The sequence below is a fragment of the Tachypleus tridentatus genome, chromosome 1, assembly GCF_004210375.1.
Source record: "Tachypleus tridentatus isolate NWPU-2018 chromosome 1, ASM421037v1, whole genome shotgun sequence".
In the NCBI taxonomy this organism is placed as follows: Eukaryota; Metazoa; Arthropoda; class Merostomata; order Xiphosura; family Limulidae; genus Tachypleus; species Tachypleus tridentatus.
The window spans coordinates 94323989-94346501 of NC_134825.1; the positions used below are offsets into that span (position 1 = coordinate 94323989).

Genomic DNA, 22513 nt, shown 5'->3' on the forward strand with positions numbered 1-22513 from the left:
TGCTTGAACGGAATCATTAATAGAGAGCCATCGTGTGAAGAACACTTGCTTGATTTTATTGCTTTTCTCTCCATGCAAAGCTTTGCTCTCTTCCAGAACCCGACACAACTTGGAAGAATATTTCAGGCTTTTTGCAAACTGGTTCAAAACTGAAATGTACTTCACAAGGTATGGCACCAAGTTTGCTGCCTTTTCAGCTGCCAACTGTAATCTGTGTGCCAAACAATGACTTGTTATTATCCAGGGGCATTCCTCCTTAAATTTTGTAGCAACACCTGTTTTTATTCCCACCATGATATTTGCACCATAAGTTGCAAGTCCAACCAATTCAACATCAAACAATCCTCGATCTGCCATGACTAAGTGCATTGTGTTGTAGATAGAATCAGCCCCAGTGTTGGTCAGCTCATGCACAGCAAGGAATCGACTTGTAACCTCACCTAATGATGGAAGATACCTGATATAAATTATCAGTATGGAGGTGTTTCTTGCATCAGTTGCTCCATCTGCTTCAAGAGCAAAAAATGGGAAAGGGAATGCCTGAAAGTCTGCCTGCATTTCATCTTGAACTACATGATTTAGGGCACTGTACGTATCATCCAGAGACTGGCTGTGGGTGTATATGAAGCTCTTTGTTCCACTTTTGTGACTGAATCTGTAGTTTCTTTAGAGAGGTCACTGTTAAAAAATATATAAGAACTTGTGTTTTGAAATAAGACCACCAATTAAAGTAAGAAACAAAGATAGTTGGAAGAGTTGGTTAGCTACTTAATTTTTGATAGATATTTTTAAAATGTTTCACTTTTAGAAAATTGTTAAATTGCCTTTTGTTTTAAGAAAATACTGTAGAAAACAGAAAGTATCTTATTAATACTAGAATGAAGAATATTCTTACATTGAATAATTGCAGTGAAAGGAGGGGATGAAACTTCACATTTGGGATGGCTTCCTTTGCTCGTAAAAGTAATGTGGCCATCTGTGCCCAAATGCCACCTTTACACCCTACATACACATTCACAGCAGCAGTTGACATGTCCTTCAAAACTTGTGATGCTACTGCACTGCAATGATCTTCTAACCGTGCATGCTTCACCAAGTCGTCCTTTTTAGGCTTAGTAGCAGTTTTCCCAGTGGTAGCAAAAATATTTGTCTTGTTGTCCCTGCATAATTTGCAATGAAATGTATTTTGTTGGGAAACATGTCCCAGCCAAGGAAACTGTGAAAACCAAGTATCTTTCACAACTCTGTGAAAATCACGGGTATATTTTTTTTCATACCGACAGTCTGATGACTACTGCAAGCTTCAGTTTCTTCAGAGCTGTCTTTTCTTTTGGAAGTGGATTTTTCACCATCAGTTGATGTTGTTGCTTTGACCTTCTTTTGAAAAAAACTTTTATATATCTAACTGTTTAGACATCTTTTTATCTGATCTAGGAGTTGTCATGATCTCAATTCAAACACATGTCTAACGAAACTTGGGATTTCCACTTTGATACAGACCATGTGTTGGTTTGATGAAAGTCAGGTTTTCTCTGATTACTGTTTGTGTACCATAAGCAGAATCAAACATGTAGCATAAGAAATGAAAATAAAAGAAATCATTAGCACAGCTGAATAATAACTTTTTTTTAATTTAATTTGTTAGTTGTCATATCCCTGAAATCATAAAAATACATATATAAAGAAAATATAGATTACAGTCAGTGATAGTTTTTAAAGGAGTTTCTTGTTTCTTCAACTTGCTGGGGGGGTGCCTCTGGTCATTTGTCATCATTAATGGTGTGGATGGCGATAAAAACCACAAAAGCTGTTAAGACAGAAACTTGAGCAGAATAAATAAAGAAAACCATCCAAGACCGAAAAATTATTATCTTCTGCCACTGTGGTGAAACCAACACTAGATTTCTTTAGCCACAGGCTGTTTCTTTTTGCCAATGGCGATGTGGCTAATGGCTAGCGGAAGCCTAGCATGTACAGTTTTTATCGTACCTGAGGAAGGATGTTGATTTATTGTAAAAGGTTCACAGGATGTTTTCAGGGGTAGAATTAATTACGTTTACAATATTATTTAGGAGGATCAACAGTTTAAAAGCTGATTTATTTGTGTTGTGTTGTGAAGACAAGTGGATGAGAAGATGTAAGTTTGAGATTTGGAGAAGACAGGATTTGGTTAAGACTATTTTTAAACATTGTGATTGATTTATGGATTATGGAATGCACCAATGTTTGTAGTAGTAAAAGCTGATGATTTAGAAGATTTACTACAAAATAAGAATTGGATTTAAATTTTTACTTTTCTCAAGGATGGATGTAGGACCAAGTGGTCTGTAGTTGTCTATATATATCTTACATTATCTACCTTATCATCAATTCTGTATTTCTTTGCAATAAGTAATTTTGAGAAGTGTATATTTCATGAAGAAGTATGATATATTGTGCCAACAAATATCAAAATTAGTAGTATTCAGAAAGGTTTAATAAGGATAAATAGTCTTGTTTTGCTCTGTGTTAATGATTAAACAATATTCTATGTAGATACTATTTTTTTTGCACTTTCATATAGTGTTAAAATGATAAATAAATAATGCAGTGATAAATGCACATAAAAAAGTTTTTAATTTTTTAATTAAGTCCAGTCTGTTGCCTTTATTTAAAATGTTAAATCTATGTGATGAAACTTTGTAGATTGGATGGCAGCTGCCTGTTGGAGAGACACAAATGTAGAGGATGGTGTTTCCAATGTCTTCTGCCTTTCGTCTTCAGGACCTGAAGATGGAAGACTTGAAACATCGTCCTTTATGCTTGTGTCTCCACAACAGCCAGTTACTGTCCATTCTACAAAGTTTCATCATGAACAATTTGTCAAAGTTAAATTTTCAGGTTTTCACATATGCCATGTGTAAGTTCACTCTTGATGATGATGTGGTAAATGTTGAAACATACAGATAGAACAGAATTAAAAAATGTTTTTAATTGTATATCTGTTTTAATGTTGTGTGTTGTTTATTTGTTATTTTAGTACTTTACATGCACTAAACAGAATTTTTCTTATTCCAGTAATTCGCCAGTTCATGGTTCAAGGAGGAGATATCACAAACAATGATGGAACTGCAGGAGAAAGTATATATGGAGAGAGCTTTGAAGATGAAAACTTCAACTTAAAGGTGTGTTTGACTTTTTTATGTTGTGGATGTACTGAATTATGAGTAAAACTGCATAATTGATGTTTTGTTTTTATTGTTTTTGTACTAGCATAAATGTTATTAATTTCAAGAGAAGCCAGGCTGTAAAACTAAAATATATTGCTGCTAATGTTTATGTGATTCTGTTATCAATAATGCTTTGAAGACTGCGATAAACTTAAAACACAGTTACAACCAGATATTTCTATCTTCTGAGTGGTAACTTTAATTATTGTACAGTTCTTAGTATACAAGAACTGTGCTACAGATGCTAGTAAAATCATGGTGGAAGAGCTATTTCAACTTTTCTTCTGCAGACCTGTTAACAGACTTAGAAAGATGAGTTGTGGCTGGTCAATCGAAAATTTATTGTGAGTAAATAAATTTGTCTGTAAAGTGGATTGCTATATTAAATTTCTGAAGAAATATTTAGAATATAAGAATAGATGTTAAACTAGACAGCAGAAAGCATAATTACGACATTGGCTGCATATATTTACACTGTGGTATGCAGGAATGCCATACTTATTCTACCCCTTTAATTAAAATGTAGAATTTGTAAAATTTTTTACACAGTGTGTGTTTAGAACCTAATAAACAAAGTTGGTCCAAGGAACAACTAATTTCTTATCACACTAATTATTACACACAGAAATGGGTCATTCAACTAGGATGTTACGTGAATATTTAGTGTGAAAAAGTATAATGGCCGATGTTCTGAAATTGGAGATATTCCAAGTTACGTGGGTGGCGTTACGATCATAAGAAAACTCATAATGGATTTAATAATATAGGCCTGGAATTTTTTAAAGATATGATATCAAGTGTTCTTCTGAATCTGGGGTAAATTATAAATATTAGGTTTAAAAAAGATAGTTTTGAAGATGTTTATTGTTATTTCTATTTGGTAAAGTGAGTTATTTTTTTCATTTCAATCATGAAGTGATACAAGCAAGTTATTCTTTGTGTTAGTGTAGTAGAGTTACTTTCATTTCTAAGTGTGCTGTACATGTTCCACAGCTTGTAAAAAAACACTGTGAAAGAAGGAAACTAATTTCTTATCATTTACATGTAGTAGACTTTGAATTGTTTTCACCGTATAATATAAGATAATCCACTAATAAAAGAACATTACAATTGTATGTAAATGTATGCATGTGTGTGTGTATGTGCTTTTAGTAGTTTGTATAAAAAAATAACACTAGTAATCTTTTAGACTCATCAGTAGGTAATGATTAATATTTGTTTATTATAAGGTATTGGTTAACACCTGTCAAATGTAATCAGTATGAAGACAAGAAACTTTGAATGCTAATTGAGAAAAGCACTAGTATTACATTTTCTTCCTCCTGACCGTTGAATTTTGGTGTTGTTTTATTTTAAATATCCATCAGCAAATTCCTATTATAAAATGAATGATTGTGAATTATTGAGTTCCTTGTAAGTGTTGGCAAAATTTTGCAACATAAGCAGAACATGTTCTGTGTGGGAGGGCAAAAACTTGCATTCAATCTGCATTAATGTACTTATTCAGAAGAGCACGTCATATCCTTGTTTAATAGGGAATTTATTCGGATAGAAGTGAGGTTGGTTTTGAAAAATAGCTTTGTAAAACTGTTTGAGTTTATAAAAAGTGTGGCTATCCACCACATGCAAGCGATTGTTGTATTAAGTGTAATTGTTCTTTTATACAGGTAGGTGCAATCTTGAAATTAGCATGGAGTGATCTAATGGAGTTAAAATCTAATTATATCCTGATGTACATAACTTTTGGAGGCCTGACAAATTTTTATCATCAATGCTAATTTGAATTATAGTCCAATCTTTCCAAAAGTGACTAAACATTCAAATTAGTTCTAGTACTTTTGAGTCACTCATATTTCATTATTCTTCTTTCATCACTGAATGCTGCTTAGTTGTGACAAAGTTATATGTATTAAATTACACTTCTTTATAGAGATGCAAGTTCAGCATGAACAAAGATGAATGACCTAGGGATCCAGTATGGAACTCGTTTGTAAAGCAAACAGAGTAAACATTTGCTTGGTGCACAAACTTCAGTGCTGAAGTGAGCATCCAAATAATGAGACTGAAAACTAATTTGTATCTCAGAACGGCTGGGATGGGTATTAGTACTTTAACTGATAAGGAGAGAACAACGTTTCAACCTTCCTAGCAAGTAAAAGTGTTAATACCCATACCAGTCATTCTGAGATACATTTTTATTTCAATTGTGTTTCTCATCATCAAGAATAAAAACTAATTTGACAAAATGCCCAGCTCTTTTTGAAATTAGAAATTGAGTAGCGTTGATGTAGGTCACGTATCACAATAACACCACAGTATATGCAACCATCAATCCCACTGACAACAGCATCCAAAAATTTCCATCTACCTCATTTTTTGGCAGTTGTTTAAAGTCTTCCCAAACATGATCAAACTCATCCTAAAAAGACAACTTCAGCGGGCTGGCATAAAGTATGGCCTTAAGACAGATGTCAAAATGAAGGCACAGTTAGATGAGCAGGCTGCAAAGATGTTTTACACCTGAAACATCCCATTAAATATTATATCCCATCCTGAAATTAGGATGGTGGTAAAGATGTTTTATCCAGAATATCAGGTATACAGCCAGAGTAACCATAATCACATAGAATCCTGATGTTATACAGAATGGATATGAATAAGTATAATACCATTATTTCTTTATCATTTTGTATCCTGGGGACAGAAATCTAAGGTTCATTTAAAACTATTAGTTCCTGCTTTAGCTCTTTTTACTGTGTTCTTTGTGCTAAGACTCAATATAGCATTGGCTAGGAGTCTGAGAGGAAGGCTTATGCTGTGATAGAAGCAAAGCTGATCTCACAGTAATTGAGAAGGGTTTCCCTGTGGTCTTTCCATGATGTTTGTGCCACAGCCAGTATTGATAATGCTTCTGCCTGGATGTAATTTCAAAAAGGAGAACTAAGGATGTGGAAAATAAGGTCAGTTTGGAGTGATCTCCTTAGCCCTTGATGTGCAGTATTACAAGCAACACATCCAGAGTAGACTAACTGTACAGTAGGTAAAGAAGTCCAGCAACAAGCACTGACTAGAAACTAATGGAGCCCAAGTTGTGACTGGGTGGTGTGTGCTGTTAGATATACAAGAACAAGAGATAGAAATTTGTGGTTAATGTAGGAATGATCAGAACCTTGTTAGGTATCTCTGTGTTACTACTACCACTCTTTCATCCAGTTAGCACTGACTTCATTCAAAACCTATACATGTACATTAATTTACATTTTTCGTTATGTGATAAATTATCTTTTCACTGTAAAAGATTTTTAAATGTAGCTAAAGTCCATGTGTAGTAAGAAATTTAATTTTTAAAATTTATATTAACAGAAAAGTCAAGAGAACAAAAAGTTACTGAATTTATTTATATTAGTATACTCAAGTCACTGTAGTTTTGCCTAAGGAATGTAAAAGGGAACAGTTTACTGGACCTGTTTACTCCATCACTGACTGTAGTGGGTATCTATAAAATGTTGAACAACAAAAAGTGAGTTATTTGTATTGTAATAGTTTAATTGTACCCTCTTTGTTTAAATTTGAAAGTTATTTTATATACATCTTTTTCAGCATGATAGAGCAGGGGTTCTTGGAATGGCTAATGCTGGTCCAAACACTAACAGTTCTCAGTTTTACATCACAACAGTTCCCACTTCTCACCTAGACAACAAACATGTTGTTTTTGGTAGAGTCGAGAAAGGTTTGGGAGTTGTCCACCTACTGGAAAGTGTGCATACAGGACCAAATGATAGACCTGTAGAGGTAGATCTTATTGACTTTTAGATCAGTGTTTTATCCTTTTGAGGTAGTAGTGTGAGAATTAACCAAACAGTGCATTTTTTTATCACTGAAAATTGTAATAATTCATTTCGTACATTATATTTAATTTCTACAATGTCTTTTTTTAATACAATGTACAAATAGTTCTTTTTTTTTCAATTGAAAATAAACTTGACATTATTTTACTTTCAAGGAGATTGCTTTATTTTCCAGAATGTATGTTTGAATTCTTAATATATGTTTATAACCTTGATTAGAACTACATACCAGTAAAGTGCAGTGGTATTTTGTCACACTGACATCAATATGTGAGTTTAAAGTATACACAAAACACAGCTTTGAGACTTTTAGGTAAAGAATAAGTAGAAAAATTTTTATTTTCTTCATGGTGTTTGTGTTACCAAACTCTTAAGCTTCTCATTTGGTGTGTCTATTCTCTTGCTATTTAAGTTGAGGGCTGGAAGGTAACTGTGGAACAAGAGACAGAATTAAGGAAGTACTGTACGTTTATACTCTCAATAAAGACATAGTGTGGTTTCCTAATAGTCAATATTTTATGTACTTCAATAAATTGATTTATTGAGAGGCTCATTGGTCAATTATAATTAACTAATTTATTAATACAGTATTCCTTGAACCATGGCGAGTACAAGTAGAAAGCTTTTAAAAATGTTTGGCAGTGTGTGCTGCTAGCAAGTTTCCTTCCTTCTGGTCAAAGTCACCAGCAGATAACTACATTAGCTTTACCATAATGAAGACACTGAGCAAGTTTGGTGGCTATACTTTGATTAGTTTTGTAACAATGTAGGTCTGAAGAAGGCAACACAGGACAACTATAATGAGTTATAAATACGTGCCCATCATTTAACTGTCCACAACTGTACAATGAAAGTATATTTTTAATAATATAAGGATCAGGTATTAATGTAATGAGTATTATGTTCCAAACATCAATTATCTGAAGTTTGGTCATAAAATAATTTATTTCATGCTACAAAAGTATAAATGCCCACAAAGAAAAAAATAATTTTTACATCATAAAATGATAATCTTACTAAGTAAAAATTCTTAAGTTCGTGTTTTAATAATACATGCCAAGCAACTATACATAACTTTAGAAAAATTATCTGAATATACCAGACTAAAGGAACATTATAGTATAATAATAGTAGGTTTTTCTTATAATAGATTAGAACTAATAAGGTTGAGAGTTTATAATCAATCTAGAAGTGATTCTTTTTCAAAATACAGATGTGTCTAATGTTAATTTCAGTTTGGAAGCCAACAAGTTTTTGTTATTGAGTGATATAAGAATGTATTATAAGTATGAAAGTTCTTTTCATATTTCAGTTGTATTTTTAGTTTTCTGTTTGTTAATGTGTTATCTTTATTAAAAATTTGAAACAGTAACTTTCATTTCATACCAGTAGATAATGTACTAGCTTTTCAGTTATATTAAAGATAACACTTCAGAATTTCTTAAAAGACTGGTTTTAAGTATTTTCTTAATGCTAATTATCACTTTTTTTCTTTGTCATAAAACAACTTAAAGATCAAACCATAAAAGTTGTTGTAAATTTGAATGGCTGTTTATGATATAGCTGCATTAGTTATAAAACAAAAACAACAAAACATACATCTCAGACGAAAAATTTCTGCTTCTTTCATTTGTTTGTATTGTAGGTAGTAAATCACTTTCCTGAATGTAGTGATAAGATTTGTTTTTTGTTTTTCTATTGTTCAAGAAATTTTACTTGTCAAAGCAGACTTGTGATTATCTGGTCTTGGAATGGCTTGTGAAAAGTGCTGGTCAAAGATTGTAAGCTTTTAATATTTAAGCCATAAGTTCTATGAAGGTGTTCCACACTTTTAAATATGGGGTTGCTATAACTTTGTCAGTCAATTCTTCTGTTCAGTTAAAAATAGCTATGCTGGGTTTTGGTTGCTTTTAACATTATTCAACAGTTCTAAACTGTGTATGGCTGTAGCTGACTGTGGGAGTTCTGACCTTACTGATATAATGTCATACAAAGTATGGTTCATATTTAAAATATCAAACTTTTTTGGCATCAGTGTAAGAGATGTGTGCAATTTGTCTCTGCTCAAGATCAAAACAAATTTTGCAGTTCTGTTTCTTTAAATATTTACATACATTGTATGACTTTCTGAATTATTCTGGCTGATGTGTTTATAATATTTTTTCAGGATTGTATTATATACAACTGTGGTGAGATACAACCTGGTGAAGATTTTGGTCTTGGTGAAAAAGATGGAACAGAAGATGTATTTCCAATGTTTCCTGAAGATTCAGAAATACACTTTACACAGGTAAAAGTCCATAAACTGACAAAATGTGTATACAATACATATATAAAAATGCATGTAATATGATTTAAACCTTTCAACACCAGTGAAGTATCATTGATATCCCTTCTTACTTTTTCCTTTTCAAAGGAAAATACTTAAGCAAAATACATAAAACTTAATACAAACTTATTAAACATTATCTAGTTTTGGTTTTAAAACATTTGTATAAGTTCATTTAGTTTTTTCCAATTATTAAGTTTATTAATATTTATTAGTATATTTCTTTTAATACTGTATTTAACCTAATGCACTAGTCACTTTTTTCATTTAGCCTATCAATGAGTCTTAAAAATATGGCAACAGCTATCAGATTTATTAATGAACTACAATGTAACCTTTCACAATAGCATCACAATTATTTTTTTCGAGTTAGTAACCAGTATATTTACTAACAAATTCTTAGTCAAGATCAATTTATGCCTAATAAACATAGGTTCTTTTCAATAAATAATAAGTTATTTTACTTGTGTTTTAATCAATAAATAAGGATTTGATCAAAACATGTTCTTTCAAGTAAACTTTTACAATATACATTGTGATCCACAATATTTTATTTTGCTCGTGAAGCAACAATATTTTGTTTTGAATTCATGTATGTAGTGCAAATAGATTTTTGGATTACTCATAGGGAACAAACGGAAAGTAAATGGCAATAAATGATGTTTTTGTTTTGAGGCCATTATAAAGCTGCTAAGGCAACCATCTACCATTTCTAATTTTCAAATGGCAGTAAGAGGGAAGCATGCATTTTTATGTTTTTCTTACAGAAAAGCCAAATTGGACTACATGCTATGGTTACTGAGGGGAATTGAATCCCTGATTTTAGCATTGTAAAATGTAAATCTGAAGACTTACCATTCTCCCAGCAGGGAGCAAAAGGAAAGCAACTAGCATTAAATGGTGTAAATTTGTTTTTTAATATTTGTGCTATGTTTTTAATTTATAACTGTGTAACTGTATTCTTTAATTTTGATTAAGGTGCAAAATTATTATTTATTTTTGCATTGTGTTATGCTTTAATTTATGATTTATATAACGGTTTTCTTTCCTGTTAAATAGCCTGTAAATTTACTTTTGCTTTGTTGTGTATTTGTGTATGTTTGTAACACAAAACTTCTTACTTTCCTGAAATTGCTTTGGCTTAGAAGTTGTGATAGGCACTGGCACATCTTGAATTTGCAGTTCTGATCATAGGATAAATGGTTATAAAGCATTACCCTTTATCCATTAAGCCATGCCAGCCTTTTAACCATGTAATAAATTATATGTATATGTCCCATTTATGTCCGTCATTTTATTAAGGTAACAAAGCACATGCACACACACACACATTGCTCCACATTGTGCTTTATATTAACAGAATAACAAACAATTTGTTTCTTTTCTTTTCAAATGTTAAGAGAGAGTAGCTGTATGTTCAAAATAACTGTATTAGCCTGTTTCATAATGAACTCATTCACAGAACAAACATTTTATTACAAATGGCTTGAAATTATGTTAGACAAAAAGTCAATGTTGCAGTAGATTTTGAATTAAAGAATTATACTGAAAAATTAAGAAAACTTTTACAATAGACATTTTGATCCACAAGATTCTGTTTTGCTCATGAAACAACAATATTTTATTTTGAATTCATGTATTTAGTGCAAATAGATTTTTCGAGTTCTTCAGTATCAGATGTCTACTTCTTCAGAGGCAATTTGATACATACATTTTGGCTATTAAATTGTGATATTATTTTGGTTTGATTATTAATTTAACATTTTGATTCTTTGAGCAAATAGCTTTTTTCTAAATTTTAATTTTTTTGCCTTGTATGTTTGTAAAATCCCAAAACCTGTAGCTGTTTTTTCATTTACTGATTTAATTTTTTCCAGTTCTCTATGTATTTGAAAATATTATTTCATTTGTTTATAGATATATAATTTATATTCAGATATTTGTTGTTGTTTTAGTACAAGCATTAGGCTATCTGCACTCTTTTTACTGTGGGGAATTTAACCCTGGATTTTAGCATTATACGTCTTTGTATTTGCTACTGGCCTACAATGGGACATTGAAATAAAGTAAATGATAGCTGTGATTTAATTTTGTCATTTATTACACTAATTTTTTGCTAATAATCTGTAAATAACTTATTGTATGTTATTTCCCAGTATTTTTGTATAAATTTCAAAACATTATTTTTTTAATTCACAGAATTTGAAACTGTTTTTATTATTATTATTTTTACAGTATGTTTTCAGTTTATTAATGGTAAATGTAACAATATCATGTATTTAGTAACACTTTCTCAGAGCATCATTCTCTAGTAGTTATCTAATTGTGTTTACCTACTTTTAAGAAGTGTAGTACCACTTGGTTCATTATGTTTTTTAAATTTTGTTCTCATTCAATTTACATAATTGCTAAGTAAAGAGCTACCTCATTCAGAAAAGTATTTTAGTGTATAGTTGTTTATATCCTTGTATCCTTTCTTATATTATTGCTTTTGTTACAATCAACAAATGTCATTTTTCATTTCAAAATGTTTACAAATAGCCAAATACCTTCTTTTCAAGAGCTATTGATTTACTCTGTAGATACATTCAATAATGATGTTTCTAAAATACCAACTTTTAAAATGGACATGTTGCCATGCATAACGAGATGTGTAAAATTTGGTTGTTCTTTAAAATTAGTGTGTTTTAAGATGTATATGTTTTTTGAGTTGCATTGGTTTCATATGAGGGTTTTTTTCTGTTCAACAAATCAAACAAAATCATCAAATTAGATCATGTTAGTTAGATTTAATAAGTGTGTTAAGTAATGTTAAAGTATTTTGATTAACTAAATCCATATTTATTGAGAATCATTTTTATGTTTGCTCCAATGAAACTGTGTGTGTGTGTGTGTGTGTGTCTATATGTAAAGTGGTTAACTGGTTGCTTAACTATTCCTATTTGCATTCATGATATGTTTTAAATAAAAAGATTATCATTATCAGTGATGATAAAATGTTTTCATTATTAATAATTTATGAGATACACAATCATTGATGGACCTAGTGCATATTTGAAAAATGAGAATTTGGTTAAGAAACTAGTTTCATTGTTTTTTACCCATAGGGGTTTTTATTTTATAAACTTCTATAGTAAAATAAAATTTGTAAAATAAATGCATTAATCCACTCTGTGTGTGATATAAAGTTGGAAGTCTTTCATGATCATCTCTACAAGCCTTGTACTACAACTTTATAAGTTCTCTAATGTGTTTTGTAAATGTGCTAAATGAAATTTGTGTTGTTGTCTTTTCAGATAGAAAAGGTTCTCCAAATTTCAGAAATGATCAAAAGGTCTGGGAATTTGTATTTTAGGAAACAGGACTATGTTATGGCACATGTCAAGTACAAGAAAGCATTAAGGTAAATTAATCAGTTTACGCTGTACTACTTTACAGTAAAAAGAATAAAGCTATTGGTATATGAAGTTTATATTGTTGTTTTTCAAATAAAGAATTTTACAAAAAATTTATTTTGTTTGTCTTATTTTGATTTTGGACATTAATTGGATATTGTATAAAATCCCTGTTTAGTTAGTCTAATTATTCTTAAGGATATATAAAATTTAAAAAGAATTAATTGATTTTCCTAAAAGGTTAGATGAATTTGTTCTTTTTCTTTAGGTATCTTAATAAACTTCAAGAAGTCAATGACCTTCAAAAAGATGAAGAGAAAAAAGTGATTGCTTACGTGTTACCATGTATTCTGAATAGGTAAGTTTACAAAATATAAACATTTCCTAAGCATTGTTTGGGAGATTATGTTTACTATGTTTTAATTGTTTAGAGTATGTGGATGATCACATTCAGTAATTAATTGAAAATCTTAATTAAACAAATTTAACATAATAAACGTTGTTTCTATGCAGGGAACACTTGTAGTTTTTTTGTTTTTTTTAATTATACCTTTTCCCTGAATTTACAGCTTCATTTTTATGCAATATCTTATGTAAGGTTATAGATTTCTCTGATTAATAAAATTTTTACAGATTCTGTGGAATTGTAATAATGATTTTTTGCACAACTTACATTTTTAATAGTAATTTAACAGTTCTAAATTTAACTAAACTCATTTTAAAATTAATAACTAAAACAATTTACTGTTACATGTTCAAGAAAAGTTATGAATTACATTTCAAAATAAATTTATTAAACTACTTGTTCATGAAGAAATATTTAAATAGGAGAGAAGGGTTGTAAATTTATGAAAATAAATCTCCATCATCTAATGGGAAAATCATTATTTTGTCTTTTGTGGAATTTGACTCTTCATAATTGTTTAATAAGAAGTTTATTACAGTTGGGAAAAGGTAACTGCGAAGCACAACAAATTTCTGCATTGTAATTTACAAGTATTTTATATAGAGATTAGATTAACTTGGTATTTTTGTTACATATGAACAAAAATGATATTGATTATGTTTGTGCTGTAACTTTAAAATGCTAATTGACTCATCAGTAGGTTGAAGAAATTATATAATATTTGTAAATCCAAAATATTTTTTCACATTATGAAAAAGGAAATTCAAAAAGAAAAATAGATCTTTAAACAGGTGTATTATACAACATGTTCTTTTTAATTCACCCAAAAAAAATCTACATTTTATCAAATAATAAAAGGAGGATAAATAACATAATTTTAGGAGCAAAATAAATATATTTTACACCAGTAGGCAATGTTTGAAGATGTTTGTCAAATTCCACCCAAGATCGTTTTTTGAAAAGAAAAGAGAAAAATCAGTTTTATGTTTGAATCGGTTATTTTGGGAAAACAAAATACTTTATAGAAATTTGTAAAGCTTATCCATCATACTGTCTTCATATCTAAAATTTACTGTATTACTTGATGTTGTGTGGGGGAGGGAATGGTAAATAAATAAATGTTATTATTAGATTATTAGGATTTCAAGAAATAACAGTTATTTGTTTTATTGTGCATAAATTTTAAAGATTAAAACAAGAAAATATATTAAACTTGGATAGCAGTTGTACAAACCTCAACTTATTTTATTATTTTCATTTAGGCAGAATAAGGTCATTTTAAAAAATTCCTGAGGGTTATTTGAAATTAATGATTAAATTTATATATATATTGTTTCTTTTTTTAGTGCAGCATGTAAATTAAAACTAAAGATGTATGATGGGGCATTGGAGGATTGTGATGAGGTAATCCATGTTTCCATTTTATTTCACTAGCTTGTGTTATCTTTTGTCAAATTTTTATTTTACATTAGGAAGTGAAATTGATAGATCTTTTCAAAATGATGTATGATTTCAAATGAAAAGGATTATTCTATATATGTATTGTAATAATTCTTTAATTGCAATACATCACTGTTTTTAAATGTTTTCTGTGTGATTTTAAAAACACTTTCCAGTGAGATTGGTGTAATAACATTGCTCCAATCAAAGAAGTGTATTTAAAATGTATAAATTGTTGATAACTGTGAAATAAAAAAAGCAAAGTACAACTTTATAGACATTTATAAAGCCTATTATGCTAAAAAGCATTTCTAAAGTTTGGTTTACTGCATTTTATAAATATTTTGGTTAGACTCGGTGTAGTAACAATATGTTGTGGAATTGTAAGTCTATATATTATTTATAATCAGACTTGAGAATATATTTAACAAGTGTGTGTAAGGAATTACGTTTTCCTGCTCATTTCTAGATATTGTACATTTACATTTGGTAGTACATAATTTGTAGTTTCAATGACAGAATCCATGCAACTTAATGCTGTGTTTTAAAAACACTATCAATATTGTAATAGGAATTTTTTAATGTTTGTTTTGTACAATTTTAATGAAGGATGAATTCAGTAAGACAAAATCTAATAATTAACACATATTTAATAGACATAACATTATAGTTCATTATTCTTTTATTTAAAATGTAGGAAGTTTTTCCTTGATTGGTTTATGGGGCTACTTTTTAGCATGTACACACCTCCCTTAATCAGTAGAAAAAGCCTTGATATTTAAAAATAAAATGTATTACTATGGTCTTACCAGTACTTCTTTAAAATGTACATTCTTGCTTAGAACTGATTGTATGCTTCTTTGTACATGCAGAGTAAAGTTGTAAAGTCCTGGTCATAAAAAATACTGTAATTTATACTTACTACATGAACATTTGTAATATGATTTGGTAACTGAAACATGAGATATTCAAAGTGAAATATATTATTTTTATTAAAAACATCTTGCACATGTATTTCTAGTATAGACAGGGACCTATTTAGCATGGTGGTCAGGGGCATTTTACTTTGAATCTGTCGATCGTGTTTGAATCCCTTTCACCAGACATTCTTGTCCTTTATGGTTGCCATTTGGGCTGACCACCCAGGTGTAAACATTCTTGACTTATAGAATAACTAGCTGACCCAAAAGTAACTGGGATTAAATTTATTACAGAGAAAAAATTCCTAATGAGATGTACATAATTCCTTGTTTGGATACTTCTCTTTCAGGCTCTAGATTTGGATTCTAAAAATCCAAAAGCTTTATTCAGAAGAGGTCAAGCTTTTCATGGGAGAAGAGATTATGACAGAAGTTTGGTAGGTTGTGTACTTTGTAATTTTTTTCTTCTAGAAAGGTTATGTCTACCTATGTTTATGTATCATGGTGTATGTATATGAAAAACAATAATTATAAGTTTAAAATTTCAGTTTTGATGAAAGCCAGCTACTTACATAAGTCAGAATTAAAAAAATCAATCCAATAATTAATGAAGCTAATGAACATATTTTCCTTACTAGTACATAATGTCATAGAACAAAAACTTTAAATGACAAAGAAAGAATTGAAATATTAATTGTGTACCTTCACCATTAGTGATATATTTTTCAAGTAAATAATATTTTATTTGCTCACAAGAGCAGTGTGACATATTTTTGTGATCACTTTTGCAGCAAAAGTACAGTTAGTATGTACATATGTATGTGCTCTCTAAGTGTGGTTATTAAAGCCAAAATATATGACTACAAAGACAGAATAAGAAAGATAATACTTTTAAATGAGTGAGACTACTTATATAATTGACACAAAGTAATTTTTATCAAAGTGATGGTTTGACTGTCCTACTGTGACTGTCATTATTAGGGAGGTTGAAACATCACTGTAAAAGAGAAATCTTACTTGTTTAAAATGTTTTTTGAGCAGGAAATGTATATGTGAAATATAATATTCTTCCAAATAATGTGCATCTCTCCTGACAATATAGCTGTTTCTCAGTCTCCAGAATTTCCACTCTTTGCCCATCTAAACATTGAACACACTTATATACTGCTGTATACCATATATTCCTGACATCAGCAGACAAATAACCAACATTTGGCAAAAACTAGTAACAAAATATGACATTCCAGTTAATACCAAATTTATTCAAAAACAAGGCACAAAACTGATGTCTATACTATGTAACAACTATACTGACAAACACCACACCAACATCATTTATAAAATACAATGTAATAACTGCCACGATTTCTATATTGGAGAAACAAGTAGAAAAATGGAAACCAGATTCAAAGAACATAAAATAGTCACCTTCACACATTTTCGAACACTGCAAGTCAAATAAACACAACATAACCATAGAGAACACTCAATTACTAAATAAAGAAACAAACATAAACAAACGCAAAATTAAAGAAGCCTTACTTATACAACAACTTTAACTCAAAATAAACCAATACAAAGGAACACCTTTATACCTATATAAAAATAATAAAATAAATAATATAAAATTATATATTCAAACATCTAACACCTCCCTCTACATTCCGACACTCAGTTGCACAACCCCTTTCAAACATGTGGCCAGCTTCCGGTCAGTTACCTCTTTCTTTGTGAACCTGACGATGACCGAAGAAGGTCGAAACGTTGTTCGCTCTTCTATGTAAAATATTTTTCAACCCAAACGAGTCGTTTTTGCATATATATTTCTCTACAAGTGGGTTTTCTCGATATCGCTGATTGAACACACTTGCTCCAGTCTTTTATTTCCCACTTGAATGTCCTTGGCAAATTCTAATTTGTAAAATTCTCCTCCAGCTTCATTGTATTCTCTGTCTAGGTACTGTATAGAAGCACCTCATTCAGATATTGTAATTTTTTTTAAACAAAGTATTCAGAAATGGTTTCTATCAACAGGAGTGTTGTGATTTTCCACAATTTAAGTTATGACTTGGAACAAGGCTAATGTTTCTTTATTGTATATCTTCATTTATTAATTACTTTAAAAATAATATCACCAGAAAAAATAAAAAAAACACATTGATGGGTGTGATCTTTCAAATTATTGTTTTTTTTATGAAGACCAATCAAACTTTTTCTCTTCCATCTCTGCTATCTGTGCTTATCAATAACCAGGGGTCACTCTCAATCAGAGCTGTTCATGATATGATCTGTTATAAAATGGAGACATATGTGGACCAAGAGTGTGTCTCTGGTGGGGAGCTCTAAGGCAACTTTTGCAAATGATCTAGGACTGGTTGAGGAAACTTTAAACTCACTTTTTCAGGTTCCTTCTTTTACTGGATCAGCCTCAACCTTTTGGCTATTCAGGTTAGTGAGGTTTTGGTGTTCTCTCTGATTTAATTTGACTCTATTCCTTCCTTGTTGGCATAAAGGGTAGCAAATGACTACATGCTTTTTTCTGCCTTCTGACCCCTTGGTGTGGATTCCTGTATGTTGTGAGGGGACCTCTCAGGGAAGGTTCTGTTCTTTCATTTTACCTCTTCTTGGATCTAAACATCCACCCACATGTTTGCCGTGCGTGGCCCCATGAAGGGGAGGAGATGATCCTAGTGGTTGAGGGGTCCAACCCTAACATAGCACTTTGGCTTTGAATTCCTATAGACGGGCAGCCTTGGGGTGGTGCTCCTTAGGTCGCTCGGCTGGTCCATTTGGGCTTGGGTCAACCAACTACCAGTGCTGGATGTTCTCAATAGGTGTTGTGGACATTGTATCTGATGCTGGTGTTTGGGTATAGTGCTCACGAAAACCCTGGCATTGCTGCAGTGTCCTTGTTTGACATTGTAGTGCGTCCCATCATTGGGTTCCATGGTGGGTGGGGTCAGTGGGCACTGAAATTTCCTTTTATTATTATTATTATGAATCCTCCAAATAAAAATTTAAATAAAATAGTGAAAAACAGTCCATAGGTAAATGCTCACATCTTGAAGATTTTGAGCAGTAATCTTCAACATCTGCAACACCTGTTGTACCTCATTTTCTTATCCTATATTCTCTTTCAGACAAACCTTTAGGGCAAATGTCTCCCATTTCATTCAGAAGGGACTGGAGGGACTTGCTGGCTCTCCAAAGTCAGTAAAGAAGCTTCGATCTGGTAACATATTGGAGGAAACATTCACATCTCAACACAGTGAACTCCTCTTGCATTCAAAGGCAATTGGGGATATACTTATTGAGGTTATGCCTCATACTGCTTTGAATTTCTCACAAGGAGTTATTGTTGAGAGGGATTTAACGAGCATTCCTGAGTTAGAGATTCTCTCTGGTTTCTCTGCTCAAGGAGTTTCTGCAGTTAGACATATCTCTACTCGCAAAGAAGGCATTACGATGCCGACCAGCATCCTCATTCTGACATTTACATCACCACGTCCATCAACTGCCATCAAGGCAAGTTATCTTAATTGCAGGTTATGGCCATGTATTCCAAACCCTCTCTGATGTTTTCAGTGTCATTAGTTTGGTCACTCAAAGACATCATGTTGTAGTTCCTTGACATGTGCTCGTTGTGGTGGCAAGGACCATGATGCTTAAGAGTGTGAAATGGACCCTCATTGCATCAATTACAATGGCTCTTACCGATCCTTCTTTCATTCTTGTCCTAAATGGTTGGAAGAAAAAGAGGTGCAGCATTTTAAAACAATTCATAACATTACGTATCCCGAGGCTTGAAAATTGCTGTCCACCACCACTTCATCTTGGATGTATGCTGCTACACTTCATTCCACAACTACAGTGGGAATGCAGACAGATCTCTCTGTTACTCTAAAAGAATTGTTCTCAAAACAAATGAAAAGTCTTTTGACCTCCATGGTTTAAAAAGTTGATGAATAAACTTCAACACTCATCTCTATCCCTTACATACATTCCAATAAACTGCAAGATCCACATCCTTTGGTTCCAGGTACAGGTATTTCCTTGGATACATCTTCTTCTCCCACCCCAAGATGCAAAACAATCAATTGTTCGCATCCTCAGTCACTGGAATCCCCTTCCAACAACAAAGACCTGCCCAGTCGACCCAGGGCAGGATTCATGGAGGTTGATAGACCTCCCTCAAATAAGGACAGTAAGGAAAAATGATGTGGTCATAAACAGAAGGGTTCACCACCTAATTTGCCTGCATGTCATTAAAAATGGCCACAGTGATACAATGTAACTGTCGAGGTTTATGTTCTAATCTGGATGACATCAAAACACTGATTGCTTCCTACCATCCTGTATGTCTTTCCTTACAGGAAACATGACCAATGGATCATGTATTGCAATTCTTTGGATCATCCTATCTCATTACTCAGGAGCAACATTTTCAGGGATAGAGGAACTTATCTTCAAAGTCTGTTGTTTCAGGATACTTGGATGGAAGACAAGTCTGCTCTCCATGTCAACATTCTCAAACTCCTTACAGTACATTGGGCAATGGTTCAATGTCTGTCTGTCTTGAAAGAAAAAATTGCTGTGATACATTCTGATGATTCCACAACATCATTAAGGTGCACATATTCTTAAGATCTTTATTTTCATACCTTGGATCTTCTGTACTGAGCTCATTTCCATTGTATCAGTCTTATCCCAGAAGTGATGAATTTTATTGCAGATCACTTATCTCAACCAAGCCAAATTGTTCTGATGAAATGGATGCTACATTACGAGATTTTTCAGTGGAATCATTGGAATTCAAAAATTCAGTTGTTTTGGCTCCAGTAACTCCTCCTCAAGCATTGGAAGTAAAAGTGTTCACTCAGAACTAGACAGGTTTCCATGTGTAGGAGCAGTAGACAAATGGGAGAAAAAGCCCTGTTCTCACTATGGTTCATTCCGCTCCTGTTGAGTTCTGTTGGTTGCACCGTATTGGCCAATTCTACTGTAATTTCTGCTTCCTCAGTATTTACAGGAATGCCCACCTCTACTTCTTCCACATTTGTTGTCTCTGTTAAGTGAACTTCTATCAGACATTCTTCACCCAGATATTCAGAAACTCAGTCTCCATGTTTGGAAGCTGTGCGATCCTTTGCCTGACGTGAGGGTTTAACTTCTAAGGTTTCTCTGTATTTAACTCAATTTTTCAGTAGGCCAACCATGACAACTTATCAGTGGAAATGGAATACTTATCATCAGTGGTGTATTAAAAGGAAGTTAAACCTTCTTCATCTTAAAGTATCTACCATATCCCATTTTATAACTTGGGTATTTGAAAGGTTGTTTTTTTTTTCATCTGTAATAGCTTTATATAAGGAGTCTTTATTCACTATTTTTTTGGTATTTCAAATATCGGAAAGTTTTTAAATCCCCAGTATGATATAATTTCATGTTTTCTGGCCCAAACCACCTTTTCGGGTACCAAATTGGGATTTTAAAGTTATTTTTATATGCATTGCTTCATCCTCCCTTTGAGCCCTTAGCTTTATATTCTTTATTTCACCATTCTCTTGGATTGTATTTTTTGTTGTTGTTAGCTTGTGACATTGTTGGTAAGAGTTATTTGCAATTCATGTGCATTGGACTCTTATTGTTCCACATTTGTCCTGCTTTACCCCGATAGGTCATTTATTGCCAATAATTTGACCTTTAGGGAAGGATAAAGATCCTTTTTACTAATCCACATGCCAGCCATTTCTTATTTTTACATTCAATCTGATCCTGATTGTTTATGTCCTGTCAGAGCACTGAAGTTTTATGTAGCTTCTACTAACTGATTTTGAGTTACTAAGAATCAGTTGTTCATTAATTTGGATACTTCAGTTTCCAGTGACTTATCACTCATTACTCTAATAAGGTAGCTTTGCGAATTGGTTCACATCTCCTAATAATGGATTATTGTTACAGGAGAAGAATCTTTTACATGTCATATCTTTATGTCATTAGCTGCCCAGTTAAATTTCTATCTGGAAGAAATTGTGTGGGCTGGTATGTGGACTACTACTAATACTTTCCTATCTCATTAGTTATACGATCTCGCAGTTTCCTTTTCAGAAAGTTGTCGACTACCACTTGTAACTGTTTTGACCACATCTGTTAGACTAATCAGAGGTATCTTCCTCAATTGTATACTCTTTTTATTTCCAGGGTTCCTTTATTTTTTTACTGAAACTCACTCTGTGACAAGTGTTGCCCAGGGAGATATGTGTTCTTTTTCAATTCCACACTAGCAGCCATCACTGTAATTACTACAAGTTCCAACACTCTCTCTTGAAATTAAGTGTTCCACAAGACCATTTAGGCACTTACTGAATGGTTATAACCTTATTATTATACACCACCACTCATGGACTGTCATGAGTAAAGCTAAAGAGGATCCTGTTTGATCTTCAGGTTGAATAAATCAGTGTCAATTTGCTCTTAAATATGCAAGTAGTTGGTTCACCTGTTGCACAGTTTCCAAGGGTACTTTTCTTTATGGTTCCCCAATTCTTATTTATTCCCCCCTCCAGATTCTATTGGTGAAGCTTGGAAGACCTTATCACCCCAAAGTTTCTAGTCGCATAGATGACAAACAGAGGCTTTTAATCCAGAGTATTTGAGTGTTCCACCATTTCTGGAGAAGAGGGCAAATGTAGGGACCTGCCAATCTGGGTTCATGGATGTTTTTTTTTTTCACATGTTGCTAAGAGAAACACCAGCCTCCATAAGAGCCTACTTGCAGTACTGGTTCAAATTTGATGCTTGACTGTTTGGTTGTATTGATGACCTCTTCTTTTTGATCAATTTTAGTTTTGTGTATTGCTGATGGAAGGAAATCCACTATCTCCTGATAATTCGAAATGTGAAGTGGTCACATCCAAGGTTCTTCATTGAGCATAGGCTCCACAACCTCTCCATAATTCTGGGTCA

At 32.1% G+C, this 22513-nt stretch overlaps 1 protein-coding gene across 5 annotated transcripts in view; it reads left to right on the top strand.

Annotated features, from left to right (window-relative positions):
* Positions 1–22513, top strand: part of LOC143255790 (peptidyl-prolyl cis-trans isomerase D-like) — a 39354-nt gene that overhangs the window by 6353 nt on the left and 10488 nt on the right. For all 5 annotated transcript variants that reach the window (XM_076512026.1, XM_076512017.1, XM_076512036.1 and 2 more), the window contains exons 3-9: positions 3058–3164; positions 6810–7001; positions 9225–9347; positions 12683–12789; positions 13050–13139; positions 14534–14591; positions 15898–15984. In XM_076512026.1, the coding sequence (XP_076368141.1) occupies positions 3058–3164; positions 6810–7001; positions 9225–9347; positions 12683–12789; positions 13050–13139; positions 14534–14591; positions 15898–15984 (764 nt within the window). The remainder of the gene's footprint in view (positions 1–3057; positions 3165–6809; positions 7002–9224; positions 9348–12682; positions 12790–13049; positions 13140–14533; positions 14592–15897; positions 15985–22513) is intronic.